General features: G+C 43.1%; 1 protein-coding gene across 16 annotated transcripts in view; it reads left to right on the top strand.

Moving 5' to 3' along the window:
- Positions 1-12220, top strand: part of RBFOX1 (RNA binding fox-1 homolog 1) — a 1785930-nt gene that overhangs the window by 1742542 nt on the left and 31168 nt on the right. For all 16 annotated transcript variants that reach the window (XM_045993979.1, XM_045993969.1, XM_045993978.1 and 13 more), the window contains one exon: positions 5244-5308. In XM_045993979.1, coding sequence (XP_045849935.1) covers positions 5244-5308 — 65 coding nt within the window. The remainder of the gene's footprint in view (positions 1-5243; positions 5309-12220) is intronic.

Raw genomic sequence — 12220 nt, 5'->3', positions numbered from 1 at the left:
AAGGTATTGATACAGTCTTAACCGCCCCAAGAATTAGGCATCAAAGCGAAATCCTCCGGTATTCAGAGAACTGTAATCATGAGATAAAGAGAGAAATTTGAAGTAGTTACTTTGAATTGTTGCGTTATGCTTAGAAGGATAAGAAGCCATGAAAGTATCCTTTTTTCTTCTCTAAAACTAAACACAGGTTGTGCACAAATACAGTCAGTAGGGTTAGATTCCCACCTGCACCTTCTGGATTCTCTGGGTTACGGAGCTCCGCAGCTAAAACCTCCTCCTCCTCTTGGTTCGATGGGTCATTCTCAGGTCTTAGGGACGTAAGAGAAGCAAACTTGTAAATGAATTGCTCTGGAATTTCTGTCTGACTTATGCGTTTTCTTTTATTTCATTTTTGCATTGAAAACGTTACATTTCTGTTTCCTTATAGAGTAGTGTATCAAGAGCCTGTGTATGGCAATAAATTGCTGCAGGTATGAAATCCCAACTGGTGGAAAACCTCATCACTTTGATTGTGGGTTTGCTGTGAAATCCTACTAACAAGACAATTCTGGGGAGGGGAGGTGTTCTCTAACATAGAAGGAGGAAAGACTTAACTGAATTTTCCAGTTTCGATCTGAATGCTTCTAGAATAGAGATGCATACCCTCAGATTCCCCTGTTTGCTAGATCATGAGTGTATCAAAATGGAGATTCTGACGTGGCTATAAATTTCCTGGCTTAAAATGCATCTATACCCAATTAATATAAACTCAGCGAAAAGACTTGCAAGGTTTCATTGTATCAGCTGTCTCGGTAACTTTGTAGTAGGTTCCTGGAGTCAACTGGAATGGTTAAACAGAAAACGTATTCATCCTGCATCGAGGGTCAGCCTAGCTAACGTAACTTTCCCTGGTTTCATTGTAGCGTCTTATAAATTTATCGCATACCCATTGCTGTAGCTTTCAACCCTGTTACTCACTGCTGAAGCAACCCCCAAATGAACCAATTTGTAGGAAGAAAAAAGAGCAACACATCTATTGGAGTGTAGCTGTCCCAATGAACATTAAAACTGTCAAGTAAAATGAAAGACGAATGTAAAACTAAGAATCATCAGTGGGAGTTTATTACATGGATTTCCCTGTAACATGCGGTTCCCGTTTCTGTTCTGTGTTAAGTCAGTTAAGAAAGTACATTCTCTTTTAACCATGAGAATTAATCAAATTGTAAAGAGAAATCCAGTACAAGAGGGGAGCCCTTGGATGGAGAAGAGAACAAAATAATTTGAATTCCCAAGATCAACTTTTATTTTTAGGTTTCAGGAAAGCTGGTTTTCATTGCCACACTCCAAAAACAGCCGAATGTATGATGCAGATAAATTAGGGAGCGACTATTTAGGTTTAAGCTTTTCATTTTCCAAATGTTCTTCTGTTGTTTTAGTAAAATGTGTATGTACCAGTATATACCAACCCACCTTGTATCTTGCACGAAGTGAGATCTTTGGGTATTCTCAGAAATGGGGAGGCTGCTGTCTAGGATTAAGTCCTTTGCTACTTACACAGTTAGGCAGAAGGGACACACACACACACAGACACACACACACACACACAACACCACTACCTATCCACATGTCCCCACCAGCACACAAACATTTCACCTCTCTTTCTGAGTCATTTGGCTATTAGAACATCTTTTTCCAAAAGTATGCTCTAAAGTTAAAAAAAAAAAAAATGTGATTTCCCTTGCTAAAGGACTCTGAGATGCGCTGAGGGTCCACAGTGCTCATCGATATTGTTTTAGAAAGTTCCACAGATGAAGTAGCCAGTTTTGTTTCATTTAATGTGGCATTTCCCAAACCTATTTGGTCACAAAAAGTTCCTTTTCCTTCCATTGTTAGTATCCCATGAAGCGCATTGTTGAAAATGCTTTGTTGGAGAACCATTAGAGGTCCCCCATCACTAACTTGCCCCAACCTCCAGAGGTCCGGCCAGCAAAGGAAATGTTTCAGACAATATCGAGTCGGGATCTTCAAGGCCACTGCTGGTGGTGGCGACAGAGGTGGGAGGGGGAATTCATAATGGCGGTTCAAGAGTTACATTTTATATAAGGTCTCATTTATAGCTTGCTGCCCAGTATGTGAAAAACGAGTATATTTTATGAGTAGGGAGCGCAGAACCATGTGGTGCTTGCCATTTGGTTTGGTGGTGGGGAAAAAAAATCTAATTGTCAAGGATGCATTTCTGTCCTAAGGTCAGGAAGACTGGTTTCCACATGAACATGGTTTGGTGCCAGCAAATGGAAGGAAGCGCTCCTTTTTCAGACATTAGCCCAGAACCTTGCAGGAGCTGTGGCTATGCTCAGCGAGCTGCAAAATATGGAGCAATAAAATTGATTAGAGTCACCTGTTAGAAAGGCAAATTAAAGCAATTTGTATTTTTAGATCATTTTACAGTGTATGCACACATACACAGGGTTAATACACAACTCTGTTATTCCCCTAATATGGATTTCATACAGAAGAAAAATCACAAAAGAAGACAGTGCAGTGCGTACACGTGGTGGTGTCAAGCCCCCTGACCCTTTTCTTTCTGTGCTGATGACCTAGTTGAGGGATCACTTAGACCCGGACTGTCCAATACTGAAACTGTCAGCCCTACATGACCCTTGACGTGGAAAGTCAAATTAACTCAAACCAGACAGATTAAAAATTGCAGTTTGTTTCACCAGCCAATATTGCAAGTGTTCCGTAGTCACTCAAGGACCAGTGATGACTGTATTGGACAGCTCAGGGGCAGAACATTGCCATCACCACCAGCACACCCACTGGACAGGAAGGAGCCTACTGCTCAAGGTCAGAATCTCTCCACTGGCTCCTCAGACAACTATGACCTTGAGTCTTAAATAGGGAATGCTGGTGAACAGATTCCTAAATAGCCAAGACCAGGATATTGTCAGGGCATTGACCATGGGCGCCTGTCTCACGTAGAAACACACACTTATTTTAAATGGGCAGGTCTCGTGAGAATAATGGAGACGATGGGTCCTTCCCAAGGCACCGTAGGTCAAGCACCTCTGCCGGGCAGAGGAATCCCAGTTGCGCGCACATCCATTTGCGGCGCATATAGTAAATACCGACTGGTGGTCAGTGAGGTTCATTTGCCTTGTCTGCTGTTTGCACCACAGCTGTACTTTCCACTTACCACACTGGCCACCCACTTTCCCTGATGGAAACAATCGTGCAAGTTGGGGACCCATACAGAGTTCAAACGTAGAGGGTGTGCAAGCGGGGGTTGTTGCTAGAAATCTTTGCTGGGACCAAATTCACAGTCACCAAATCATGACTGATTTACATGGCCCTTGATGCAAATATCTCTGCAGTGGCTTTTGCTTTCTACTCTGGAAGAAAACATATGCGCGCGCGCGCGCGCGCACACACACACACACACACACACACACACACACACACACAGAGTCCCTCACACACACTTTTTTTTTTCCCATCCAAGCTTTCGGCTGGTGGCATTTAGCACGTCCCTCCCCACCTGACGGTTTAACACACACACCTGCACACCTGTGTCTGTCGGGACGCATCATGAAAGCCTAGGAGATGGTCAAGCAGATAAAAAGAATGACTCCAGAAATCTGGTGACCTGATTTCCCCCTCAGCCCATCATTCTGTATCTTGAGCTTGGTGCCGCTGTGACCACTCCAGTTGGTTTGACAATTCTTCAGCACATTTAATGAGTTTCCCCATTCCTAATTCGAGAACATGGTGTTTGGAGCACTAGGTGGTGTCTGGCTAAGACCTTTTTTTTTTTTTTAACTTCCACAGTATTTTTCAAGGGAGACTTTTTTTTTTTTTTTTTAATACTGCCTCCAAATGATTGCTGATTGGGTGTCTTGGATTGTGCCTCCAGAGCTGATCCAAAGGACAAATTTCTTTAAGGACAAACTAGATTTTTTGAATCACTGTGTAAGCCATAGCAGATCTATTTTGAAAGTTAGAAGAGGGAAGAAATAAATTACTGAGATGAAATCCGTGTCCTTGTCTTACCACTGGGCTGTCCCCTAGGCACGAAGCTAAGTGTAACATACCCCTCACTCCTGATTTTGTTGTTAGATCCCCTCTGACACATGAGTACCTTGGCTGTTGGGGGGAGGGGTGTCCTCGAACCCCTCAGTCCGTTCAGAGTTGCCCCTTTATGGTAAGGGTGAGAACTGTTGCCTCAGAGGCTTGTGGGATGGTGAATTCTAATTAGAACCCAAGCGTTCCCTGTGTTATGGGCAGAGACTGGATCCTGTTTGTTAATTGTGCTGAGAGCATTCGACAGTGGTTGATGTATCGCTGTGGTCTGCTGAGCAAGAAGCTCGGTTATTTTCACAGTTTGATAATCAATGCTCCGCTGAACACAATTCCTTTCGAATATGACCATTTGCTTGTCCTCTGCTTAATTGAACAATTGCAGTAACTGGTACATGGAACTAAATGTTAATTATTTTTTTCAGGTTTTTTCCCCCCCTCTCTTAATGATTTTATTTACAAATTGGAAAGCTTCATCATATTTTCCACACCAGACAAATTCCCTATCTGTACCAGTGTGATATCTTCAGCGGAAAAGACAGAATTTTTAACAAGTGTTCACCATTCCATCTTTTAAAAATAATTATGCAACACTTAGAAAGCTAAACACAGCCTTCTTTAATTGCTTCAGTGGTTGAATAGCTACATAGGCGAGAGATGACTAATAAACTTTCCATCAAAGTGTTATTATTATTTTTTTTTAAGAAATATCAACGTAAGACAGGAGGGCATTAGCTCAACCTATGTTGGATTTTTAAGGAAGTCATCGAGGAGAGTTTGAATAAGATGTCAGTTAGTGGCTAATAAGGAAAGGCAAAGCATAATCATTTTTGAAAATCTGGAAAGTTCAGCAAAGTATACAGAGTCTTTAGAGAATCCCCCGTAACCCTCCTCACCCCCAACACGGTCACCATTAACCGTCTAGGTACATCTCTTTAGAAGGGTGTCTGGCTTCCTCCTTTGGGAAACGCTTACAACCGCTGACCTTTAACATCCAGCTGGGGTTGGTATCCGAGCCTCTGTCTCTCCAGTGTGTTTGGTACTCCTGCTTTGGTACTAAGCTTTCATTAACCTCCACGTTAGGCTGGTAGATGTGGGTGACTGCTGTTCTAGTGCGGCCGCACGGTTGGGTGCCCCCGAGTTGGCCTCGTCTGCACTCCTGAGTCGGATTTCTGCTTGCGTTTTAGGGTGGTTATGCCGCATACCGCTACGCCCAGCCGACCCCTGCCGCTGCCGCTGCCTACAGTGACAGGTAAGAGTCTCCCTCCTCCTGCTTGACAACTACCTGGAAATGAACTTAGCTGGTGGGAAACAAGATTCTCGTCTGGTTCTGGCGCGCATGCATGACGGCTGGGGAGGCAGCACCCCCAAATCAGGGCCCCGGGTGCAGGTGAACAGTGCCACGTAGAGAGAGAATGAACCATCAAGCCTAGACCATCCTAAACGCTCGCCCTCTCTGCTAAGGCCCGAAATGCTGTGTTTTGTGCCCGTGTAGTTGCTTTTCCGATCTCTCTCAGTCCCTGCGACAACGTACCTTGCATGCACACACAACCTGTCCCCGTACAGCCTTCCCACGGTCTTCTGTGTAAGCAGCGGCCATGGTCTCTAGCTCCTAGGAAGACACCAGAAGATGAGCGGCAGGTTTTCCTCCACTTCAGTCACCCGCTTCCCTTGTTTTGTTTTGTTTTTTTCCCCACACCCAGTAAAGCATTCCCTTTGTTACCTTTTTTTTTTTTGATCCAACACAAAGGAATGGGGAGATGGACCTGGCATTCCTAAGGAGGTTCACTCTATCCGGCAGGGCCCCGTGTCCAAACGTACTAAGACAAACCAGGTGTATTTGTAATGTGCACCACGTGTTAAGACTGGCAGTGGAAGGGGGACAGAGAGGGCCTAAGAAATGCAGCAGTCAGAATTGGATGGCGGGGGCGGGGCCAGGGGGTGGGGAGGAGCTCCGTTACCCCTTGCCCAGGCTTGACAGATGACTTGGTTTCTGAAATGGCAAGCCACAGCTATTTTTGTGTAGGTGCCTGGGGGGAGGGGGGCAAAAAAAAAAAAATGTGCGTTTCCATATTTGAATGCAACCCGTTGGCTCTGTTTTCTGAGGACATAAATGTGAATGTTCAGAGGCTCTGCATGTACAAATGTCATTGAGGGTGCTTATTTTTGGTAATGACTCTTTTAATTTAAAAATACGTCTCGTGGATAAAACAGTGACGGTAACGATTTGCATGTGTGGCTGAGGCATGCTGGGTCAGACAGGTAAGCGGGCGATGGACTTGACCCCCGAGTCGGACGTGTCAGCCACCGCTGGTGCTCCTTCCTTCCTCCCTGGCCTGTTGTGACTGAGGTCCTCTCCCGGTTTGCTATGGTGTGCTTTCTCCGCGGCTCCATTCCATTTCCCACGAGATGTGTCGTTAGCTCGACGTAGCTGCAGATTTCTTCCGAGGTAGTAGAAAAGCAACATCGATGACTGAACCCCCCAAAAATGGCACTTGGAGAACCCCATGCATACAATTGTTTGCCACGGCTCTTGGGCGAGATAGAAGTGAAATCGGCTCTCTGGTTGCATGTAGATAGTATTACCGTTTCTTTATAAACAGCCCTAACGAGTTCTCGAGGCTAGAGGGAGCCTCCAAAGAGATCCAAACACTTGTTAAGATGCAGTTCTAAATACATAACTTATCCACTGACCCCGCATCCTCTTGCCAAGAAGCAAAATACGTTTTTATGTACGTTCCTGTCTTCAGTACACTTTGACACTGGTTTAGGAAACAAGAGAGGGTCAATGAAGCTCATAAAACTGATGGCAATCTTGAAATCCTAGAGCTCATTCTACAAATGAGAAGTCCTAATGCTGTTAAACTCTGCACACTGAAGATTCACGAAGTATCAATTGTACTGTGGTTCATCTACAACCCTTAATTATTTTTATGAAAATATCTCTAGATGCTAAATTCTCAAACACCCACTTTGTATATAATTATAATCATAGTGACTTTAGCCTGCTGTATAATTATAAGAATCTTAAGCGGATTTATTTCTTTGGATTTTTATCTTACTTCTCAGCATAAACGCATCTTCCCCCAAGCTGGAAAAAGGTTAATTATAAAGATATAATTTAAATTGTGTTCTTCAATAAGACCCATCTAGATACTTTTTAAAAATAAACAATATTTAATAGTATTCTTAAATAGAATTACTTGAGAATCTGGCCATCTCTGTTGGCATTCATTTGAAAATTAAGTTAAAGTGTAGCTGCATTGGGGGTCCCCCTGTGCAAATATATGTATAGAATCTGCTATTTTAACATTATTGAGATTTCTCATTGGCAGTGTGTGCTACTGAAAATTGCCCTCGTTCTTGGCTTGGCAAATCTTGAATGAGTCTACAATTCCCACGTTAGTGTAATCGTTTCCGTGGAAGAAACCAAGTAAATATACTCTTGTCCATGTAATTGGCCTCTTGCTGTTTATGAAAGAAATTTGTACACTGGGTCTTCTTGGTTGCTGTGGAAATTGATTACCAGCCCTCTTTAGTTTGATTAGAAGCAAGACACTCGCCACATATGGGATTATTGCACTGAGGTAAATGCAGTAATAGGCAAATTACCAGAATACAATCTTTAAAATGATATTTCTGGTTCAGTTTATAAAGCACATTTGTGACGTGAAGCATATTTATGACGTGGTGATCCTTCCTTGTATTTCCAGTAGGCAGGTGATGAGAAGGAAGACCAGTCCCTTTGGTAGAAGACACGTATTTGGGGAGAATGTGAAATTATCAGAATAGCTTTTGAATCTGGGTGAAAGATGCAAGTTTCTAGACTTCATCTCGGGGCACTTGTGTAATAATTTCTTTTTACATGATCCCAGCTTAGTATCAGCTGTGATAGATTCTGGGTTCTTCTCGTCTAGAAGACAAGCAGGATGACACAGAGAAAAAAAAAAATTCTTGACCCAAAGAAACTCCTTCAGAACAGGAGACAAAATCGGCAGGAATTGAGAGCATTTTGGTAATGCTCACTGGTTATCAACAGGACGAAAAGAGAAACAGCCACTAACTTCCCTGGTAGCCATGAGATTCGCTCTTCGGGAGTTTGGAAAGCAAGAGAAGCTTGGTGTCCCCAGTTGATAGAATTTTACCTTTTATCAGCACAAATTAAGTCCTCAAATTAAAGATTGAGGGACCTTTGGAAAATATTGAACTCCAGTAACCTCAGGACTGTCCAGAAGGTCCTTGATGGACACCTTGCAACTCCCTTCCCATCATCTTCTTGGTTAAATGATCACATGCTGATTATCTGGGAGCACCCTGAGAGTTGCCGAATGCTGACCTCCAGAATGAAGACCATCTGGCGTGGGCAGAGATGTCCCCAAAAGCAAGAGACCTGCCCGGACTAGGTAATTTGATAGTTTCCCTGACAGATTTAATGAGAATAGGCAAACATCTCTCCTTGGCATTTAGGAAATGTGTGGAAAGCACCTGACTTCACCAAATCTTCCTTTTTAACCTCCCTTTGACTGAGGGAAAGCCAACGGTCCAGACTCTCCAAGGGGATTGTTTTCTGAGCTTGAACCGATCAAAGCATGGCAGTGGGGCCGATGGTCATCTGGTCATTGCATGCACTTGGTGTTGCTGATGTGTCCGTGACGCGTTCTGGATCCGACAGGTCCACCATCACATCAGCACGGTGAATGGCTTGCTTGAATTAAGCCTGGGGCAGCCTTCTCTTTATGGATTGGCTCTTGGTTTCGTTGTGTTTTATGACTTGGTTGTGGATGCATCTGTGAGCAGCCGAACCAGGAGGTGGGGTGGGGGGGGATATTCCCTGTTCAGTGACTTGTGCCACAAATATTTGGGGGCGTATGTATGACGTGTATACAGCTTGGATGAAAATGTTCTCTCTCCAGAAAGGCAGACATTTGTCATGCTTGTCCTGCTTGCTGAACCTTCTAACATCTCCTAACAACCAGTGCATGAGAATGTCCCCCACGTTAGGGCAGAGGGGAACCAGATTCCAGCAGCTAGGGAAGAAAGTAACACAGGGTGGTTCACTCGGCAGTTTCCTAATGATCTTGTTGTGCTGACAGCTCCCAGGGGCCATTTCCTCTTTCACTTGAGACATGCATTTCCTTTCAAGACCCCCCAACGTCAGGAGCTTTGGACAGACAGGCTGCACAGGTGCCCCTAGACTGAGCAAAAGAGACAACAAGCAACAAGGTTTTGTGTAGTTGTTTTATTTTCGACCTTTTTTGTTCATTTGTTTTTGAGACCTTAACATTTCATTGGAAACGTAGTGTTAGACTGCATCACGTAACATTGCTATTTTTTGACAAAATGGTAGAATATTGGCAATTTCATAGCTCAACTTAATAGAAACTCAAGGAAAATGCCCTAGTATCAATTATCTTGTTCTCTGTGTTTGGAATATATAGACATACTCGTATATATGTGTGTGTATGTTGTGTGTCTATGTATACATACACATAGGCTAAGGCAAGCATGTACACACACACCACACACACACCCCTGTGCCTCAGGCCCTCACAAAGGACTCATAAGAGTCTCTAAGTAAATCTTATTACACGGAGAACAGGACTTACCAAATTCAGGGAGTCATAAGCCCCATGCTAGAACATTTTTTTAAATGTGATAGTCATAACCTATGAATAAAAGTTTCTATTTCAGGGACAAATAGATTAGCAGTTCTTTCTTAAAACTCAGGAGGCATGTGTCTGAGGTCATGGAGAATTTGGTCTACTCCAATTTAAATGTATAAAGGTGACTGAGATAAAAACATACGTATGTACGTACATAGATGAGTGAATGGATGGATGTGTGGGAGGACAAATAGGAAGAGAGAGCAAAAGAACAAAGAGAAAGAGGAAGGGAGGAAGGGAGAGGAAAAGGAGGAAGAAAAGGGAGAGAGGGAGGAAGGAAGGAAGGAGGGGAGAAACATTTCTCTGCCTTCTTATCACATTTAGCATAAGTGTAGAATCTAGAACTAAAGATACAGAACGAAATTGTTTACATAAAACCTTAGTTTGATCCAAACTGGAAAAGTAAAAGAATTTGTGTTGATTTCCATGTAATGCAGGGACTCCCTATCTATTTTAAGACTTTTGACTTTCTGGATTCAGATTAAATAATAGAGAAATGCCATCATTAAAAGAAGACTAGTAATTACTAAAGATTGAGGGCTTGCCTGCTTATAAAGCACATGAACATCCTGAATGGAACATTTAAGTTACCATTGGAAGGGTTTTGGGGTATTTTTTGTTTTGTTTTGTTTTTTTTGGTTTTGTTTTGTGTTTTTTTTTGTTTTGGTTTTTTTGTTTGTTTTTGGTTTTTAGTTTTGTTTTTTGGTTTTTTATTTTGGGGTTTTTTTTTTTTTTCGGTAGAAAGGTTAATTTTAAAAGTACTGTTGTACTTCAGGGACTTAACAATCTCACTTTTTCTTGCTGTGGCGTGGAATACAGGAAGCTGCTTCTGTGGATAATGCAGACCCCTTAATGAGGGTAGACAATGCCAAGCAGAGGAGGGAAGTGTCTATGTTTCCCCAGCCCTGCTGTCTGAACCAGGTTCAGTAGGGTTGAAACTGTTTCCAGGTTAAGAATCAGCAGCAAGTCTCCGAGTTCATTCTTGCTGAAGTGTACTGGGCGAGATCTCGGAGATGGCATCCTGGGCTTTGGTTAAAGCCCTGTCTCCCAAGTCCAGTTCGAGACCTGGGGACTCCTTCTGATGACCTGTTTACGGGGTCGCTGGGACAGGAGAAGGACCCGGCCACGTAATGTGAGCAGGTTTTGAGCTCCCTGGTCTTGGGAGCCCTCAGGCTTTATTTAGCCAGGCTTTTTTCTCAGATGCCATGAAAAGAGCTTTTCTTTTAGGAAAGGATGACAGCGAATGGTAGCTTTGTTTTGGTTTCTTTCTTTTTTTAATTATCTCTCTCTCTCTCTTTTTTTTTTTTTTTTAAAGTAGGCTCCATGTTGGGCCTGGAGCCCAACTCAGGGCTTGAACTCACAACCCTGAGCTCAAGACCTGTGAGCAACAGTTGGATGCTTAAAGGACTGAGCCACCAGGCGCCTGTTGTTTGTTGTCGTTGTTGTTTCTTTTTTCATTCAGTTTTGCTTTTCTTTTTGTGTTCCTAGTTGGCAAAACAGAAGCTGGCAAAGGTGTCATAGCTTCCCTATTATCTTTCATTTACATTTTCAGTTATTTTCTCTGAGAAATCCACCACTGAAAAATAGAGTGAGTGCATTCTAAGCCTCGGTGAGGGGCGAGGCCAAGACGGTGGTTATCAGATGAATAAGGAGCTGAGGGCTCGGTTCATGGAGGCTCAGAGCGGACAGAAGTGTGGCATCTCCCAGCTGAGACAAAGATCCCGGGTCAGAAGGAGGTTGGTTTTGGATTCGGATTCTGTGGAGTCAGATCACAGCAGGAAGCCTCAGTTGTGTCTCTGGACTTTTGTTGATGCAGCCTTCTTAAGGTGGTTCCTGGTTTCAGCTCTTTATCTTTTCTGCTATTTTCAGATGCCCTGATGAGTTCTCCCAGGTTCTGCAATTTCAAAGAACATACTCTGTCAACTTGTAATAGAAATGTAGCAGAAATGAGTCATTAATGCCTTTGTTTACATCCTATACCCCAGTGCCTAGGAAAGCATGTCCAGCTTTTTAAACGAGAACACCACGTTGTAAGAAAAAGAAAAAAATATATATATATATTTATATTTATAGATAGATATATAAGTATGTAGTGTATTCTTATTTTTATTTATATTCTTGTTCTTTTTAGTTTAAAGTTCACTTTCTTAACTGATTCATTTGGGAGTTATTTTCTGTGAGTCAGGCTCCCCTCAGGAGGAGAGACCGAAGGTAATTATTCCAGGCAGCTTTAGGGTAAGTAGAAAGAAACCTATATTGCCTGCGAGTTTCCCGTCACAAGGCACACACACCAGGTGAAAACACATTCCTTCAGTAAAACCCACAGTATACAGGACAGTACTCCTCTCGCCATGTTCACGAGATGGAAGTAGAGGGCTTGAGTATTCGCAGGATTTTACTCAGACTTCCCGAAGTGTGCTGTAGGAGGTGAGCAGTCTTGGACTCAGATCGTCGTCTATGATGATGGCAACACAACCGTGGTCCGCACAGTCCCACCAGCC

The sequence above is a fragment of the Meles meles genome, chromosome 21 (genome assembly GCF_922984935.1).
Source record: "Meles meles chromosome 21, mMelMel3.1 paternal haplotype, whole genome shotgun sequence".
Lineage (NCBI taxonomy): Eukaryota > Metazoa > Chordata > Mammalia > Carnivora > Mustelidae > Meles > Meles meles.
The sequence above is the reverse complement of the archived record's forward strand: the minus strand, read 5'-3'. Positions and strand labels throughout refer to the sequence as shown.